At 40.0% G+C, this 20,864-nt stretch overlaps 1 protein-coding gene across 1 annotated transcript in view; it reads left to right on the forward strand.

Moving 5' to 3' along the window:
• usp33 (ubiquitin specific peptidase 33) overlaps positions 1-20,864 on the forward strand; it is a 29,577-nt gene that overhangs the window by 1,200 nt on the left and 7,513 nt on the right. The window contains exons 2-10 of the mRNA XM_080033606.1: positions 3,386-3,485; positions 3,785-3,838; positions 4,064-4,126; positions 7,662-7,811; positions 8,616-8,724; positions 9,746-9,815; positions 11,683-11,796; positions 12,070-12,148; positions 20,205-20,694. Coding sequence (XP_079889732.1) covers positions 3,402-3,485; positions 3,785-3,838; positions 4,064-4,126; positions 7,662-7,811; positions 8,616-8,724; positions 9,746-9,815; positions 11,683-11,796; positions 12,070-12,148; positions 20,205-20,694 — 1,213 coding nt within the window. The 5' untranslated portion in view covers positions 3,386-3,401. The remainder of the gene's footprint in view (positions 1-3,385; positions 3,486-3,784; positions 3,839-4,063; positions 4,127-7,661; positions 7,812-8,615; positions 8,725-9,745; positions 9,816-11,682; positions 11,797-12,069; positions 12,149-20,204; positions 20,695-20,864) is intronic.

Genomic DNA, 20,864 nt, shown 5'->3' on the forward strand with positions numbered 1-20,864 from the left:
GTAGTAACCAACATGAACTACATTCATATTTGCATAGTGATTCAAGTTTTGCCAACTATATTATCCAAACCCCATGCATGAACAAGAAAAACGCTTTTAAATAGCTGGACAGTGGTCCACTATGCAAGAAATGGTCAAAATAAATAAATAATCTCTCTTTTGCAATGTATCCCTATGACTGTGCACAATGTTCTCTGCTCTGTGCCCCAGATTATAACTAATACATTGCCTTGTACCAGTTTAAATATCCCTAAATCCTTAATAGACAGTTTAAATATATTTGCACGTTATGACAGATTCTTCCAGAAAAAGCAGCTGCAGACGATGCGCGCGCACCCGCGGACTGAGTTCACTATTTGGCAGACGGTCACATTTTAGCACAGCACCTGCTAACATTAGCCATTAGCTAGCGTTGTTACTAGCGAGATGGTTATCAGCAGCAAACTGTCTAAACCGACCTTATCTTATGCAGACTGATATATACACCGCTCCGTTCTTACGTTGTTGTATGTGTTGTGGCCAGCTCGCAAAGCAAACGATTAATTTGATTTAATGGCCATTTGTTTACAACATGCTAATGCTAAAAGCTAACAGGCTGCTGCTAGTCAGCCTGTGACGCTGTCAAACGCCTTTCCTGGGTTTGACAGCTCAGTTTTAAGCAATGGACAAGGCCAAAGACACTCACACCACACACGCCCTTCTTTGTCGGCCTCACACTAAATACAGGGTTCCTACAGATCCTTATAAAGTGTTAAAATGTATTGAATTCATTAATCTAAAAATAAGGCCTTATTTTTGGTTAATATAGGCTAGCATACGTCTTAAATTAACCTTTCAAAAGTCTTAAAAATGCTTAAGTGTTGTAATTACAAAATGTAAAGTAATTGCCAATTGCAACTAACCAATTGGTCATTTATTTTTTGGAGAATAAATTATTTAATGTTTTTCTGTCTATTAAATAATTTAAAAAAGTCTTATAAGTCTATAACTTGCCTTTAACTGTAGACACCCTGTAATATATCTGGAAAAACTGGCTGAATAAGTTGGCAGCAAGGTTTCCTTTTGTGGATAATCTACTGTGTTATTATAGCACATTCTGGCTGTTATTATAGCACTGACGTTTACTAATTGTTTTCAATGACTAGCATCTAGGATAACAGAAACACTGGCAACATTGTGTATGTGTATGTGTGTGCGCGCGTGTGTTTGTGTGTGTTACTAATTGTAATAGTGACTGTGTATACTGTTGAACACAGTGATTTTGTTCATTTGACCTTTTGAACCGATGGGAGACTGTAACACAAATATAGCTCTGGTTGAATTTGTGCCTCATCAGTTTGTGTGAATTGACTTCATGTGAAAAATTAATTTGCTCCACTTTATGTAAACCAGATTGGTTATTAGATAAACTCAAAGAAAGCATTGATTATACGAGGAAACAGAGATACTATTGACTTATACAAGACGGAACATGAACTTCACTGAGATCACCTTCCTCCTGTGTTTGTCACAGTTGACCTGTTGTTATGATGCATTGTGTGTGTGTGTGTGTTTACGTCCAATTCCTTCTTTGAACGGCAGAGAAATGACATTGTCTTGTGTTTGAAACCCCCCTGAATCCACACACAAATAGTCACTTTCATCAACAAAATATCAGAGAGTGTGTGATCATGTGTTGTGTGCTTTTCCTCATACTTGTGCACTTATCAGCTGTCTTAAGTTTCTGTTTGTTTTTTGAGAGGCAATGATTTCCTGGAAAATTTGGTGTGTGTCGTGAAACTCAAGGAAAGTGTTGTTGTTGTTGTTATACTTTTTTTTAGCCGGAGGTAAAGCGCTGTGGGCTGGGCTCCGATGTCATCATGCCACTGACACCTGAACAGACACTTTATAACTGTTGTAAACATTACAGACAGTAAAGATAAAAAGTGAAATATTAACAGCTGTAGTGAATCTGCTGGCTGATAAATACTTTATCGATAGATTAGTATTGATTTTCTGCAGCAGAATCAATACTTTCACTTAGTATTTCCTGTTTTCTTCCCTCAAATGTGGAGTCAGCAATTCTGGACAACGCTTGTTGGAGAAATGATCTCTGCTCACACTCAGACAAGTTGTTTGTGTCATGATGCAGCAGTTTCTTCGAATACAGGACTCTTGAAAGACAGAACCCAAGTACTAAATGTCCCCTGCTCCCCCAAGGGCGGTCTGTGACAATCCACAATGAGCCTGTTTCCATTTGTAGAGGAGAATCTAGATAATAAAAACCTTCAGTGGTTTCTGTCACCCCATTTTCTTTCTTTTGTCAGGCGGCTGGCTGCTGATCTTCCTGTTTTCATTCACACTGAAAAATATTAAGTGTCAGGAGGATTAATCTCCCATTACTGTATCAAGTATCAGATGATGCAAAGGGTTCAATTTACAGTGTATTAAAAATAGAGTCAGCGATTCTGGAGAATGCTTGTTGTTTTCAGAATCGCTTTTTTGTCAAAATCATTGAATATTTCCTCCAAATCTCCTTTCTGTCTGTACTGTGTTTGCACTGGAAACAAAAAAAACTAAAATCGGATGTCAATAAACAGCCTAAGCTCTGTGAATGGAATGTAAACAAAGGGGGCACACTGAAGCTAGCAACATGCCTGTTTAAAAAGCCTAGGCTGTGTTTTAACAATGGAATTATTTTTCAGTGCACACACAAAATGTACAGCTAGCGGATCGTAAGGAAATATTCTCAGATTTTGACAAAACGTGTGGAGACAGCGATTCTGGAGAACGCTTCTCGTCAAAATCGGGCGTTTGCAGAATATTCCTTTTAACCAGTTCATCCATTACAGTGGCCTCTGCATTGTCCTGCATCGTCAGCTCCAAAGTCATTACTGGAGACTGCATTAAGACGCTGCATGTTCCACATGAGTTGTTGACAGCTTTTTGTGTGATGTGTTAATTATCATTGGCGGCTGACAATAAGGGGAATTTTTCTCAGTCACACGGGCATGGAAAAAATGTACAGTATGTGGTGCGGTGGTGCTGACTCGGGTTACTTCAGACAGACTGTTTTTTTTTACTTGTCCTCTGAGCTGCTCTCTGGAAAACATCTCCCATTACTGTATCAAGTATCAGACACAGCGGAGAGGTCGATAGTCAGTCTTTTTTAAAACAATAAGCTCTGCATTATTTTATAAATAGGAACTGGATGATTCATAGGACTTAAATAATGCAGGTTGTGTGTGCTGAACGCTTTGTCTCTTCATCTCTCTCTCTCTGTCTCCCTCTCCGTCTCTCTCTCTCTCTCTCTCTCTCTCTGTCTCTCTCCCTCTTTCTCTCCCTGTCTCTCTCTCTCTATCTCTCTCTTTCTCTCTCTCTCTCTCTCTCTCTGTCTCTCTCTCAGGCCCAGTGGGTGAGTAATGCCGCCGGCGTCCAGCTGTGACTGCCCCCACCTGGACTGTGTGGGGGAGATCACCAAGGAGGAGCTCATTCAGAAATCCCATGTGAGTCAGTGACCCTCCCCTCCACTACCCTGTTCACAACTTCAAGGTGGAGTCAGTGATTCTGGGGAAAGCTTGTTGTCAAAATCAGTTAATAATATCTCCTCATGAGCCGCTACTACCTGCCCGTACCGTGTTATTATATTATATCATTCTGCACAATCCCTTGTTTTATATCACTTAACCTAGTCTGAATTCAAAGCCTAAATTTTTCCTGCTTCCTGAACTTTGCCACTCTCTCTGTTGCTTTCATTTAAAAAACAACACTTGACTCTAACCTGGTCGTCTTCATATTTTTCTAGGGCCAGTGCCAAGATTGTAAAGTCGGAGGACCAAATTTGTGGGCGTGTTTGGAGGTAAGCCATCGCTGTCCCGGAAAGCGAAATATAAAGTAATGTTGATTTGAAATACAACACCTTAATGCTCTGTGTACCACCAGCAACATGTGATTTCTATGTGCTTGTGTGTTTGTGTGTGTGTGTGTGTGTGTGTGTGTGTGTGTGTGTGTGTGTGTGTGTTTGTGTGTGTGCGATCTTTTAACACCCTGGTGTCTGTATCCTCTCTTTTGTTTTTCTCTCCAGAATGGCTGCTCGTATGTCGGCTGTGGAGAATCTCACACTGACCACAGCACTGTGCACTCGCAGGTGAGCAGCCCATGCCTGGTTCAGCTGGCAAATGTTAACCCCAAAGTGTAGAATTAAAGAGAGAGGAATGGAGGAAGTCTTATAGCCTTGACTGTGTTATTAAATCAAAAGAATTATGTGAGTGTAGGTGTAGAAGCAGAGGAGTCACATATGTCAGGACAGGAATACCACTTTTGATTCCCAAGGACTTTGGAATTTGGAATAAAACTGACTCCAGAACTGCTTTATTTTTAATTTATTTTACTTTTTACATTTTTACCATCTAAGAGCCAGTCAAAGGCACGTGAGTCTTTTAGCTTTTCTGAGTGCACTAACTGTTGAAAGCCATCACGCCAGCTCTGTCCCACTCTCCTCCTCCTCCACATGCAGTGCAGTTTTTCAGCCGAGGATCATCCATTATTAATTGCCCTTCCTCTGGGAGAAAGTGGAGGAGATTCTGTGATACTGTCAGTTCGATGGTTACGGTGTCTGCGCTGAAGCTTTCCTCGGCCTCTTGAGTTCCCAGTGTGTTGACTGAGGCTTTTCCCACAGCATTGCCAAGGGGCCACAGGCAGAGGCAGAGGAATATGAAAGCAAACGTGTAATTTTCTCTGTATCAGCAATGTCACACATATATTATATCTATATATCTATAATATTTGTAGAGAAAGTAATAAAACCACTCGGGCAAAAAAAAGTCAAAGAAATATGAAAAAAATAGCAGCAGTGACAAACATAATGGGTATAGTACTGAGCGAAATATAGACACACAATGGATCAAAGCAAGTAGTCACGTACTTAACATACTGAGTGCTACTGGCACAAGGTCACAGTGTTAGACTAGGGGGTTTAGGAACTGTAATTCTTCCAAGAATGAAGGCCACACTTAAGTATCACTTTGCAGGCCCCCGAGGGCAGGGAAACATTTTAATCTCTTTGTCTAAGCAGAAGAGAAAAAAGCCTTGTGCAGGATCAGATCAGTTGAGGTTGTACAGAGTTGAACTGTCACGCAAGTAAATATAAGAGACTGATCTTAAAGTTTGGAGTCAGGAGTTTCCGCTACTTCCAGAAGTCGAAGGGTGCGCTTCTGCGTTGTTAAAAAAGAGACACATTTAGTATTTGCATGCAGGTCGTATTTCAAGTTCACTGCTCTTATAAAAAAAAGTGCTTCTGATGCAAATTCAAGCTATGGTAAACGATGGAAATCCTCCCCTCGTATTGCGGTTGGAAAGTTACCATGGCCTCGCTGTGGCTTGAGCAATTTTATATACATTTGTGCAAATACTGGAACATTTGCTGACACAGTCACCCAGAGAAGAGAAGCAGCCGTTGGCGTTTCTTATTCAGTATTGATTATGAGAGAGAGAAAGTTATTTTTTTACGGACCAAACCAAACTGCCTTTTAATCATAATGTCACACACTTAAGAAGATGTGTGTGTGTGTGTGTGTGTGTGTGTGTGTGTGTCTGTGTCTGTGTCTGTGTCTGTGTCTGTGTGTGGTCGCACACCATATCCTACAAGGACTTTTAAATGTTTATGAAACAGTCAACAGTTAACAGCAAACATGTCCATCAGTGAAGACAACGCTTTTTATATACAGTTATTATTAATGCTTTTGCTCGGGTACAATTTCCCGGGAACTTTGACGAATCGAATTAATTTTTTATTTTATTTCAGACATATCAAAAACAATACAAAACTAAATGAAAAGCATAAAAATACAATAAACAAAATTTATGTTTAAAAGACTTCACAAAAAGAAAAAAAAAAGAAAGAAAATTATCTGTATTGATGTGACATGCCCGAAAAGGAGCAGGAAGAAGTATACACTTATTTAATCCTACCCCTTTTCCTATGAATGACGGCACACCCGGAACATCTTGTGTTTCCCATAACGGTACTAAACTTAAAGTTTAATTTGCTTCACCATCGTCATATTACCATTATTAATCTGACATAGTCACTTCGCTTCCTGAACAAATACACGTGCCACCGGTATACACTAAAAGAGATCTTTAAGACAGCATGCCCTAGTCTCATAAAAACACTATCGCTTGTGACCAAAGAGGCACTAGAATCAACAAAAACTGAAAGCTGCTCATTGCCACTTTAAGTAATGATTGTTTGAACATTTTAGCAGACTGGGAGTAAACTAACATAATAAATGATCACAATGAGCTAAAAAACAGTTCCCTTTAATACAACACATAATGCGGGCTCGTAAAATCTTCCTCTGAGCCTCTGTAAACCCAGGGTGTTATTAATGGCCCCACCTGCTGTACTTTCCTTCTTGAATTATTGAGTGGACGGAGCGTCATGGCAGTGCTCAGTCTGGTGTGTCCCTTCTGTGTGTGAAGGCTAATGCAGCTCTGATGAATAATGCAGGGGAGACTGGGCGACTGGGTGAATGGGTCGGTCGGTCTGTCTGCTCACGTTCTCTCGTGTCCACCTGCCAGGCATGCCGGTGTTTGTCAGCAGTGGGTCAACGGAACTCAAACACATTTCCACAGCGGGAAAAAAATCTAATCTACCCTGATTCAACTTTGACTCAGTCTTTTCTACCTACATCTCTTACCTGAGATGGTGTTCAGCTCAGAACTAGTGTCTAAGATCACACCACACAAGCAAAATATTAAATACGGAATTATATTTTAGTATTTTTTAGTTTCATATGTTGGGGTTTGGGAAGGATTATTTTTGTGTGTGTTAGGGTTCCCTGGAAACAATTAGAACTTGTTGAGTATCATTTAATGTCCAAGCTCAAACGCCAAAACTGATTTGGTGGTTCCAGCTTCTCCATTGGGAGGATTGTCAGCTTTTTTTCGTCTTTTGTGATGGTAAACTAAATCTCTTTGTGTTCAACAAAACAAGCAATTTGAAAATGTGAGAATATGATAATTTTGGTTGGCATTGTTAAATTCATAGGCCTAACAATTATTTGATCAATACAATTCTTGCAGTCTTTATTCCATGTTTACGTGCTCGCAAACGGGAAAAAATTATAATGGCGATAGTCAGAAGAAACAGTGCTATTGTTCTGCTTGCCTGCAGTTTTTGTTGCATTGCAGTTGATTCGAAAGTGGTTTGGAGTTGTTTTGTGTTTCAGTCCCTTTGTGCACCACCAAACTTCTAGGTTTGTAAAGGTTTTCTTCAAACTATTGAATCAATATTTTGCAAGTCATAGAAACTAGACCATTGTTATATATTATCAATATAGGACAGACATAGGTATGATCTTAAGGAACCTTATTTGGCCTTGCATAATGCTTGAGGGAAAAAAAATTTCAGCTGCTGCGGAATTTTCCATAAAGATTTGCACACTATCAGGCAGACACACCTGTATTTGTTACATAAGAGGAAAAACAACCTGTTCTCTAATCGGAAGTGGTGTGAGTTGTAGATTGTGTCTGAGATTGAGGAGCTTCTCGTTCAGATAAGAAGCGGTGCCCGTGTGCTGCTCTTATCAGCTGCTCATGGATAAATATTAACACTGTCTTCTTGTTGTTTGGCTTTGTTTGTGCAGCCCGGTGCATCCACTAAATGTGTTTGTGTGCAGGAGACGAGGCACAACCTCACGGTGAACCTGACCACGCTGCGAGTGTGGTGCTACGCCTGCGGCAAGGAGGTGTTCCTGGAGCGTAAACTAGGCCCTCAATCTCCCTACGTCAACAGCAAACCGCTCCCTTCTTCGCTGAGCTCTGGTCAGGTGAGTGTCAGGTTCCCCCATCACACGTGTGTCACAGTGTTTTATGGCCTTTACGGATCACAGCTATGGTTTAGTCATAAAGCTGGTCTAACATTCAACCACAGCAAGTGATATCATTCAAGTTAATTCCTGAGAAGACGTTAAAGGTCACATATCATGCTATTTTCTTTAGGTTCAAAATTGTCATTTGGGTTTCTACTAGAAGCTGTTTTCATGGTGTGGTGTCCAAAAAAATCTTTTTTTATTTCCGACAGTACTATTGCAAAATCTCCTCTTTTCAGCCTCTGTCTGAAAGGCTACTAGTTTTAGATCCTGACTCTTTAAGCCCCGCCTTCCAAAAAGCCCTGAAGTCTAACTGGTGGTTTTATTGAAACTGCCAGTTAGATTCAGGGGTATCTCAGGGGTATCTCAGGGGTATCTCAGGGGTGTGCTTATCACAGGTGGTGGTAGAGCTAAGTTAGGTTAGAAATGCAGGCGACGTGGCTCTTCCCCTTATGACATCCTAAGGGGAGAGAGGGTTGTTTTTTCCTTGGGAGTCTGTAGTCACACCGGGGGACCCATATCAATGTTGAAAAAACCTGGAAAAGTTGCATTTTGCATAATAGGTGACCTTTAAATGTAGTCCATTTTGTCTGAATAGATATGTTTCATTTCTTGTTTACTTCATAACTGCTTAGCTATGCAACAATGTATGATAACAATTTCCGCCGGACTATCAGTTGAACTATCGCAAATATGCAGTCATTCATTTACAAGAGCAGAGTTTTATGATGAGTTTATGATTGTGTTGTGTTGTTGCTCCAGGAGAACAGCAGGGCCCCTGGGAGCCCCACCTCTCTGAGGGTGCCCCCTAATGGAGCCTGTGAGGACCTGGACATGGAGACGGAGGAGGAGGATGAACTGCGAGCCAGAGGTCAGCTGACACGGAGAAAGTGTTGCTACTAAATTCATTAATAATTAGTTGATGTTAGGAAGTTATTAAGTCAGTATAGTCCACCACATTGGTTCTGATAGATGATTTATTACAATGATATCTTCAGAAAATAGAAAAGCTGTGTTAACACTATTAACACACTATTTTTACACTATTGTAAATTGGCTCCATTTAAAGTATGCTGAATTAGCCATTAGCAGTTTATTTTTGCAATGTGCCCATGAATGTACAGAACACTTCAATTGCATTACTTTGACATTATAAAGATCAATAATGTTATGATTCTCAGGCAAGCTCTGCAGTTGTAAGGAGAGTTTTAAGACCTTTCTTTTTACGTTTTGCAAACAAATTTGCAACAGAAAGCAGCACACAGCCCCTAGGCAGGACTACAGACATCTAGTGTGTGGCTCAGAGGGTTGAGCTTAGCACTGACAGTTCATTGCTAAAGGCCTCAGTCCCTCTGGAGCCACCAGTGCAAATAATGTTTCCATTCAGTGCAGTGCGACACAAACACAAGCTCCACCAAATGGCATATGTTGTGTTAGACCTCATGTGGTGTCAGCACAGGCGTTGGCACCAGTCACTGCCTTTGGTTATTTGAGTCACAAATACAGATTATAAGAGATGAGAGAGTAAATACGCTTTGTAAGACAAACGAAAACACAAATCCTCTGTGTGTTGTAAAAACAATGGGGAAGTTAGTTTAGCTTCAGTGGCTGTTACACACAGCTCATATATTTAGCCAATTTTTATACCGGTACTTTGACCTGTTAGCATAGTCGTTTTTCAATTCCATCTGAACTGACAGACGTGATACACATATTTTAAGTTTCAGCTTGACTTACATTTTCCAAGAATACCAACTTTTCTGATGTTCATCGTGAATACATTTCTCAAATTTGCTTTTCTTATGCAATGTAGAAGATACTCTTTCCATCGACATTTTACAAGTATTTGATGAGTGGCTTGTTTTAATTCACCATGTGTCCCCATTTTGCAGGTCTGACGGGGCTGAAGAACATTGGAAACACCTGCTACATGAACGCTGCCCTCCAGGCCCTGTCCAACTGGTGAGTCCTTTGTAAACCTGTCTCTTCTGTCCCCAAATCTATCTCTCTCACTTCACTTACATGCTCCTCGCTGCTTCTGCATTTTACCTTTCTGTTGTGGCAAATTGAGTTCCCTTGAAAAATGAACACATTAATCATGCAAATAACAAGTTTGTTATATTTAATACATTTATGGCATGTGACATTACCATGGTACAGAGCACTAACATACATACAGTACATACATAGATGGGTAGTTCACATAATACTTTGGCATGTACTTTTTATGTGGGTTTACAAGATTATTAAGCAGTCATATGACAGTCAAATGACTTTAGGTTTAGCTTCCCCCCCCTCTCTCCTTGGGTCATTTGTTCTGGCTTTTATTATCCTTTGTGAGCAGTAGCCGTCCTATAAGTTAATTCGTTCCTTATCCCTCATGTCCAAACTTATTTTCCTAATTACTACAAACCCTTTCTTAACTAAAACGAAGTCTTCTGCACATACATGAACACACAATTAAAGGATATGTCAAATATATGACAAATTTACACAACTATGTCCACTCGTGCTGCGGTTTTCAGTTGCCGTTTACTGTTTTATTCGCTGTCTGCCCGGTCCTGAGTGAAGACTGCTGCAGTGCACCATTTGAGACGGAAGAAAAGGCGTTTTGTGGGTCCCTGTGGGGTCTTCTGTTACAAATGAACTCCTTCTCCCGATCTCTCCTCTCTCTACTCGTCCTCTTTCGCCTTTTCGTTTTTAAGCCTGTCTTTTTATGCGTCCCGTATTACTGTGAGTCTGTCGCATTTTGTATTGTTTATTGAAATGCCAATCTTTCTGATTCATTCTTTATGAGTGGACTGTCGGTGCTCTCACTTAAATGAGGGTTTCGACTGCAGAGCCCGAGACAGCTGATATATATTACTTACTTTTTCAATTTTAATTTCTAATATAACAGCAAAAAGTACACTAAAACTCCTTCCTCCTTTTTCCTAATACTATTCTACCCCCAGTTAATCAAACTTAAATGACAACATCTTTAATTTGTATTGACAAATATCCCTAAATAATGCCTTTTCAGATGCGGACTATCATGCAACTAACTCCCCCAAATGACACTGTTGGAACAAGGATTTAGTGGATTTGGGTTTACATGGGGCTTTAAGATGCCTCGTCTGGATAAGTGGGAGGAAATGTGGGTCAAAATTTGCAATCTAAATCACGCTCCTAAAATAGTAGAAAAAAAAAACTGAGTCACGCAGCTGCAGAAACCAGGGAGCCTTTCTGAAACTCCCCCTTTGATGTCTGTTTGTGTGAGCGCTGCCTCTTCTCGCTTCCTGTCGGGTCATTATTCACTTGGAAGGACTTCTCCTCCTGCCAAGGGAAGGGAACAGTCCATGCCTTATTCATTCTCTGGTTTGTCCCCTGCTTGCACATTCTGGTGCACTCTGTATCCATCAAAATCAGCTGTTTCACTTTCTTTCTTTCTAGGTTCTTGTGTTTGTTTGTTTAGCAATAATCTGATTTCCCTCCACTCTTCAAGCTGTTTTCTCCCGTGTGCCAGTACATCTGGGGATTTGTGATGTATTACTCTACAAGAGAAATGCCATGTGATTAGGAAAATAAGTTATTAAAAAATATAAGCAGAAGACAACAATGTGCCAAAATGCTTATATTCAACCTCACTTCATTTTCTTCCATATTTGTCAACATACATACAGACATATTCTATCAAAACCTAGCCCCTTCTCTTGGAGTTATTGAGTGATTAAATATATTTTTTTTTAAGTTTAGCCACCACATTGCAAGCTTTTTGGTGCTTATAACCGGTCTATTATCAGTAAAAGCTTATTTGGTGTTGATATGTGCATCCTCTTTTCCACTGCAGCCCGCCCTTGACACAGTTCTTCCTTGAATGTGGCGGCATGGTGAGGACGGACAAGAAGCCCGCACTCTGCAAAAGCTACCAGAAACTCGTGTCAGACCTTTGGCACAAGAACAGGTATAGGTCTCCCGCTTTTAATGGCTGTTGTTTGGATCGCTCCTCTTTGAAACTCGAAACAGCATGTCACTTACATTTTTTAAATTATTTTATTTTATTTGTTTCCCATTTTTTTTAGAATAACTAAACTCAGCATCCACAGCCAAACCCCAATTCACATTTCCTGCAGCAGTTAGTTTTGACTTCAAACTCACACCATCACACCAGACTTTATCGTGGCCTTTTTTGTCTTACATTGTTTCGCTAAGCAGCCTGTGTTCTGTCTTATTGCAGACCCTCCTATGTGGTGCCGACCAACTTGTTCCAGGGGATCAAATCCGTGAATCCCATGTTTAGAGGATATTCTCAGCAGGTGGGTGTGCGTTTGCAGATGGTGATATAAATGTGCAACTTGAGTACATGTGCGCACATCCGTTACATAAATAAAACATGGAGACACTGTTCCTAGTCGTCAGAGACTTTGATATACAGTAATTGGCCCAGCATGCAATCCAAAAAAAGTTCTCCCTTTTTGAGTATTTTCCTTTAAAAGTGCAATGTGTATAGGGAATTGGTGTTTCTCAGAACAGACTTGATATAAATGGAAAATCCTTTTCATAAGTATGCTTTGATAAGTTTTTTATATATCTTAGAATGGGCTTTTGATATCTACTATATTAGCAGGGTGTGCCAACATGTTGCACAATGTTTCTACTGTAGCACAGTTGAACAAACTTAACACATTCATCCACAATCCAGTGGGTGTCGCAGGAAATGCACCTGTTGGAAGATGAAGAAGTACAATAGAATAAATAACTCTATACATTTTTACCTGATCACTCGATATTGTGACTTGAGGCAATGGTGGATGTTCTTGTCCTTGAAGGCCACCGTAGCTTCTATAAAATCTCCAAACTGGAGGTGTAAGTATGGAAGAGTTTATTAGACTTTAATATCTGTGAAAGCAAAACAGTTTTGTAAAAGCACAGAAGACAATTGACAAGTGTGTATCATGATTCACACGTATTTCACTATCCACAAACCTGTAATTTTTGACTTGCAAATATGTAGAACTTACTCTGAAAATACAAAGTCATATTTACGCATTTACGGATCTGTTTCTGCTTGTGAAAAGGGGTTTGCATATTTGTGGATTGCCTCCTGTGAGTTTGTGAGCCACATTACATTTTTACATAATTTTGTCCAACTTCTACCACCGAGATCTGTAGAACAAGCGTTACAAATGTGAAGTGCAATAATTTGTATGTGTGTAATTGTGTTTTGTAAAGTTATATCCACACAAAGAAAAAGCGATTTGCAAATATGTAGAATTTAGTCTGTAAATGTGTATTTTAATTTTGCATAATTTTTTAATTTTTTTTTAATGCAAATAGTTTCACCACAAAAAAAGACATGTCAACTCTTATTTACACATTTACAGAACCATTTCTACATGTGAAACTGGCTCTGCGCATTTGTGGATCGCTTCCTGTGCGCTCACGGAATATTGTCCCATTCGTGCCGCAGGGATCTGCAAAACGGCACCTGTAAAATGAGACCTGTATTTTGAATTCTGTACTTTAGGTGCAGTTAGACAGGTCCACCAGCAGATGGCGCACTCGCGGCGCAGCCTTTATCTATCGGCGAACCACATGGTCCCCTTGACCAATCAAAGGAGCTTGTTTAGGGGCGGCCACCTCATTGGTTCATTTGGAGGCCTGTCACACGAACAGAGGAGCGAAAAAAAGCTGTCCACAGCTCAAGCTCATTCTCGAGTTCGTCGGACATTATTCCTCGTTAGTGAGCAGGAAAGCAGCTGGCTGCAGACTAGCGGAGCTGAGTATCGGTGATAAGAGAGGTATGTTGTTATGCTGACCCACTATTATACTATCATACAGTAGTTTGTGCGCTGGTCACCTGCGAGGGTAATCAGCATTTCTTGCTAGGCTATTTAGCGAGCTAGCTGACATGTTACACACTAAGCATGATTATTTGAGTTTGTCGCCATCATTTTTAGCACACAGACATGCCGCGACCCGCGACAGGCAAAGCTTCTCCCTTTCATATAATATTTCAATTGTAATACAACAATATGCCAACTAATTAGATGGTCATTTAAATGCAGGCTATACATGTGTGGGGCATACCTCTAAAAAAAATTAACGTTTTACTCTTAGTAATATGTGTGTTGGTCACCTCCTGTGTATCTAGTAAATGGTGTTACAGGGTTAAAGTGATAGTATTGTGAGCTTGGTGTAGTTAAAGAATTGCAGTAACATTGCCAAAGTATTGTGATCAGATGAGTTTCATAATTATGCACTTCAGGGGAGATTGCCATTATAAGAATTTAGCATGGTAAAACATGATTAGCATCACCTTGTTTATTTTTATATTATCCATAGTTTACAACGTAACACATGCTGTCAAAGAAAGGTACTACAAGCCTCCCCCTGACTGTTATGGTGCTTTCAGCTAGACCTGATTTAAAATAAAATAATGCTAAGAATACCAAGAGCCAGTAGAAGTGTAATGAGATTGTTATTAAAACATGTATATTCGTGTCACATGATTGTGTAACCTATAAGGTTACTGTCATTCTTGTAACATATGGTATTTTTCCTCCTTTAGGAAATGCTGCTGAATCATTGACTGACTGCACTACGGACCAGCAAAGCTGTCACCATGGTGCACCTGTGGACCTAGACCATCTCCAGTTTATACTGTTACGGGACCAAACCAACTTCAGATCCCACATGCAAATCATTGGTTATGTGAAGGGTCATCTCTCTCATATCCCGGTTAAAATTACCCTATAGATATCACACTCAAGGGCTAAAGGCAGTGCATTAACCCAATGCTCATTACTTGGTTACCCATGTACATTTTGCATTAGTCCATTGTATACAAGTTGGAAAATTACAGAAATAAAATAAACAAGTGAATGTATTTGAGCATATGGTTTCATGTTTTGCATGTTGATGAAGTGGGATGTTCCACTTGCTTCCACTCATGTCAGCCCTGGGAATCTCCCAGCCAATCCAGAATTTGACCATTTTAAAGCTTGTGGAAGTGCAAACGACTAAAGGACTGTACTAACAATTACCAAAGAACTGGAAACGGAGATAATTGAGTAACTGCATGCTTGACACAGACACATACGGCTAGTTTGAAAATGGTTAAGTGGTGAAAATATTGTATTTATACTGTACACATTTTATTTGTTTTAGGGGGTAATTGTTTTTTGCTGCTTGCCCTGTTCACAGGCGTTACATTGCTATGCTCGGGCACTCCTGCCTGCTTGTACAAACTGTGTGATGTCGACCACAATCTACTGCAGCTAAAACACAATGACTATGGATAACCAAATTCTGCAAATAATCTGAACTGAATCCAAACACTGTATCCTGAGGATGTATGTTTATTTGACATGTTTCTTTACTCTTTATGCATCGCTATGGACCCATTTGTGAATCTGAAATAAATTATGGATATCCCTTGAATGGCCACATAGTGTGTTGCTGTGAGTTCACTTTGTCCATGGGCCAGACCAGAAATCGGTACAATCTTGGTGCTCATGTGCACCTCTCGAATATGTATTGATGCGATATACCTTTTATATTTTAAGCTTTATGGTGGTTTTCCCCTCTTACAGCAAAAGTAAGAGCTAGTCATTGAAGGTGAGACACTGCAGGGGAATAGGATATGTTATATTTGTAGATATCATCTTGAAACTTTTCCAGTTGATTACTAGCATTAAAACAATTCGTTTTTGTGTTACCATTTGTTCAGAAATGCTTTATAAATATTCTATTCAAATCCAAGCAGGGGTTCCCCAAAATTGTAAATTCATGTGATTTCAATCACAGGGAACCCCTGCTTGGATTTGACAACAATATTATCTATCTACATGTGTTAGAAATAAAAGATAAATGCTCTAGACCTTAGGTGTCCCACATTAGGCAGTGTCCCACATTAGGGCAACTCACCCTACCAATCATTCTTTATTTCAGATTCACAAATAGGTCCATAGCAATGCCAAAAAGTAAAGAAACATGTCAAATAAACATCCATCCTCAGGATACAGTGACTTATTTTGTGAACATTTGCAAAAGCAAAATCAAACCAAAATATAGATGTTGGATAAAGCCAGGATGGCTAGAGCCTTTAAATTAAAAGCAATTTTCAGCATGTTAATTAATTGAGGGCTTAGGACTTTCCCAACAGCTTTACAAGAGCTCACTAGTTGCCCTTTATGCACCCCTTTCCGTGAATTAGCATCTCTGCAGTCAGAATAGAATATTTATAAAGCATTTCTGAACAAATGGTAACACAAAAACGAATTGTTTTAATGCTAGTAATCAACTGGAAAAGTTTCAAGATGATATCTACAAATATAACATATCCTATTCCCCTGCAGTGTCTCACCTTCAATGACTAGCTCTTACTTTTGCTGTAAGAGGGGAAAACCACCATAAAGCTTAAAATATAAAAGGTATATCGCATCAATACATATTCGAGAGGTGCACATGAGCACCAAGATTGTACCGATTTCTGGTCTGGCCCATGGACAAAGTGAACTCACAGCAACACACTATGTGGCCATTCAAGGGATATCCATAATTTATTTCAGATTCACAAATGGGTCCATAGCGATGCATAAAAAGTAAAGAAACATGTCAAATAAACATACATCCTCAGGATACAGTGTTTGGATTCAGTTCAGATTATTTGCAGAATTTGGTTATCCATAGTCATTGTGTTTTAGCTGCAGTAGATTGTGGTCGACATCACACAGTTTGTACAAGCAGGCAGGAGTGCCCGAGCATAGCAATGTAACGCCTGTGAACAGGGCAAGCAGCAAAAAACAATTACCCCCTAAAACAAATAAAATGTGTACAGTATAAATACAATATTTTCACCACTTAACCATTTTCAAACTAGCCGTATGTGTCTGTGTCAAGCATGCAGTTACTCAATTATCTCCGTTTCCAGTTCTTTGGTAATTGTTAGTACAGTCCTTTAGTCGTTTGCACTTCCACAAGCTTTAAAATGGTCAAATTCTGGATTGGCTGGGAGATTCCCAGGGCTGACATGAGTGGAAGCAAGTGGAACATCCCACTTCATCAACATGCAAAACATGAAACCATATGCTCAAATACATTCACTTGTTTATTTTATTTCTGTAATTTTCCAACTTGTATACAATGGACTAATGCAAAATGTACATGGGTAACCAAGTAATGAGCATTGGGTTAATGCACTGCCTTTAGTCCTTGAGTGTGATATCTATAGGGTAATTTTAACCGGGATATGAGAGAGATGACCCTTCACATAACCAATGATTTGCATGTGGGATCTGAAGTTGGTTTGGTCCCGTAACAGTATAAACTGGAGATGGTCTAGGTCCACAGGTGCACCATGGTGACAGCTTTGCTGGTCCGTAGTGCAGTCAGTCAATGATTCAGCAGCATTTCCTAAAGGAGGAAAAATACCATATGTTACAAGAATGACAGTAACCTTATAGGTTACACAATCATGTGACACGAATATACATGTTTTAATAACAATCTCATTACACTTCTACTGGCTCTTGGTATTCTTAGCATTATTTTATTTTAAATCAGGTCTAGCTGAAAGCACCATAACAGTCAGGGGGAGGCTTGTAGTACCTTTCTTTGACAGCATGTGTTACGTTGTAAACTATGGATAATATAAAAATAAACAAGGTGATGCTAATCATGTTTTACCATGCTAAATTCTTATAATGGCAATCTCCCCTGAAGTGCATAATTATGAAACTCATCTGATCACAATACTTTGGCAATGTTACTGCAATTCTTTAACTACACCAAGCTCACAATACTATCACTTTAACCCTGTAACACCATTTACTAGATACACAGGAGGTGACCAACACACATATTACTAAGAGTAAAACGTTAATTTTTTTTAGAGGTATGCCCCACACATGTATAGCCTGCATTTAAATGACCATCTAATTAGTTGGCATATTGTTGTATTACAATTGAAATATTATATGAAAGGGAGAAGCTTTGCCTGTCGCGGGTCGCGGCATGTCTGTGTGCTAAAAATGATGGCGACAAACTCAAATAATCATGCTTAGTGTGTAACATGTCAGCTAGCTCGCTAAATAGCCTAGCAAGAAATGCTGATTACCCTCGCAGGTGACCAGCGCACAAACTACTGTATGATAGTATAATAGTGGGTCAGCATAACAACATACCTCTCTTATCACCGATACTCAGCTCCGCTAGTCTGCAGCCAGCTGCTTTCCTGCTCACTAACGAGGAATAATGTCCGACGAACTCGAGAATGAGCTTGAGCTGTGGACAGCTTTTTTTCGCTCCTCTGTTCGTGTGACAGGCCTCCAAATGAACCAATGAGGTGGCCGCCCCTAAACAAGCTCCTTTGATTGGTCAAGGGGACCATGTGGTTCGCCGATAGATAAAGGCTGCGCCGCGAGTGCGCCATCTGCTGGTGGACCTGTCTAACTGCACCTAAAGTACAGAATTCAAAATACAGGTCTCATTTTACAGGTGCCGTTTTGCAGATCCCTGCGGCACGAATGGGACAATATTCCGTGAGCGCACAGGAAGCGATCCACAAATGCGCAGAGCCAGTTTCACATGTAGAAATGGTTCTGTAAATGTGTAAATAAGAGTTGACATGTCTTTTTTTGTGGTGAAACTATTTGCATTAAAAAAAAATTAAAAAATTATGCAAAATTAAAATACACATTTACAGACTAAATTCTACATATTTGCAAATCGCTTTTTCTTTGTGTGGATATAACTTTACAAAACACAATTACACACATACAAATTATTGCACTTCACATTTGTAACGCTTGTTCTACAGATCTCGGTGGTAGAAGTTGGACAAAATTATGTAAAAATGTAATGTGGCTCACAAACTCACAGGAGGCAATCCACAAATATGCAAACCCCTTTTCACAAGCAGAAACAGATCCGTAAATGCGTAAATATGACTTTGTATTTTCAGAGTAAGTTCTACATATTTGCAAGTCAAAAATTACAGGTTTGTGGATAGTGAAATACGTGTGAATCATGATACACACTTGTCAATTGTCTTCTGTGCTTTTACAAAACTGTTTTGCTTTCACAGATATTAAAGTCTAATAAACTCTTCCATATGTAAGCAAGGGAGCGTTACAATATATATTTTTCACCACTAGATGCCGCTAAAATAAACGTTGTTACTCACTGCACCTTTGAGAATGAATTTGTCGAGCCATTGTTTCTCTGACACAGTCACTTCCACTCCATAAACCTCAATGCTCATTTCTTTTACAGCTTTTACATTAGCTCCAGCTCAAATCACTCAGCCAGATAAACTGAAATCCTCCACCTTGCAATTACTAGCTCTGAGCTTCTGACTCTCATTCACACACAAACGCACACATTAAGCCCCCTAAGGTAAATTGCTTGAGTTGATTCCAGGTGGTGCTTGAAAAGAAAAAGAGAGTTACGTGCTATAGTTACAAAAGGATTTGAAGCGAACACTTTTACTGGAGCACGTCTCGCCTTTTTGTCTGGTGTCTATAAATAAGGGATTTATAAGGCTGAGTGGCGAAATGATTAGAAGGCCTGTTTCCTCTTGGCTTGCCAGAGTTTGTACAGAGGAGTTAGCTGAGGAATATTCATTTGTCACGCCACGCTGGGCTGCACGGCCTTGGAATTAACAATCGCTATGTATGAAGTCAACATTCCCGCTCCTAGGAGACGAGCGTTCATTTGGCTGGAGAAGGGAGATTGGATGTCTTGAGGCTCATTACGTACGATTATTATACATTCATGAGCGTTTAGTTTTTTTTTTCTGTGACGCAGAATTTGGATAAACAAGGAGGTTAAGCTGTTGTTTAATAGGGGAGAGAAAAAAATTGCTTTTGGAAAGCTTTTCTGTGTCTGTCAAGCTCAATTATTGTTTCCAAGAATTAGTGATTTTGTACATTTTGAACATTTTGATTTTTGCCCCAAACTGAATACATTCCCCTACCTTTTCATTTCTTTCACTGATCATTTGAAGGTGGAGTCAGTGATACTGTAGAACGCTTGTTGTCAAAATCACTTTTTATTAGCCCATTGTGAGGAGAAATTCACTGACTTTGACAAAAAGGGATTTTGACAACAAGCGGGAAGGAAAGTAAGGCAAGGCAAATGTATTTGTTTTGCACAATTCAGACAAAAGGCCACTCAAAGTGATTCACAGGGTCAAGAAATACATCAAGATTAAAATACATCAAGTACAGAATACACATTAGAAAAAAAGAAAAAGGGAAAGTAACAATTTTTTCACAGACTACTGTGACCAAATTAACAGCATAAAACCTTCTACAAAGCTTCCTGAACTCAATCTAATTTTCTATCTCAAACTCAATTTCTCTCCAGGATTCACAGGAGTTTCTGCGCTGCCTGATGGACCAGCTGCACGAGGAGCTGAAGGAGCCTGTGCTGGAGCCGTACGACCAGTCTGCGGGCGTGAGCGTGGACAGCAGCGGGCCGGAGGAGGACAACCGCAGCCAGCAGTCTGACAACGACTTCCAGTCCTGTGAGTCGTGTGGCAGCAGCAGCGACCGCGCCGACAACGAAGCCACAACGCACGGCAACAACAACAACAACGTCACGACCATGGACGAGACCAACGAAGCGGAGATGATGCTGATCCCAGAGCCGGACGAGATCCAGACCAACAGGGACTGGCAGAAGGAGAAGAACATGATCAATGACTTCTACAGGTCTGGGGTCAGCGGGGGAGGGGTGATGGGCGGGAGCACCGGAGTGGACATGGACAAAGACGTGGACACAACCACCACCACCAATGAGACCACGCCCATTATCAGTAGCCAGGGAGCCATCAAGGTCCAAGGCAGGAACTCAGGTAATTATGGAAGAAGAAAAAGAAGAAACATGTCATGTTTTGTTTTTAAGCAGTGTATGTGCTTATGGGCCTGGGCTTTTTGATATGCTGTTTAAAAACGCAATGTTATGCTCATCCAGATGTAGTTGGTGCAGGATAAAGAATGTAAATTTTTTTTTTTAAATGTCCAC

The sequence above is a fragment of the Ammodytes marinus genome, assembly GCF_949987685.1.
Source record: "Ammodytes marinus genome assembly, chromosome: 9".
In the NCBI taxonomy this organism is placed as follows: Eukaryota; Metazoa; Chordata; class Actinopteri; order Uranoscopiformes; family Ammodytidae; genus Ammodytes; species Ammodytes marinus.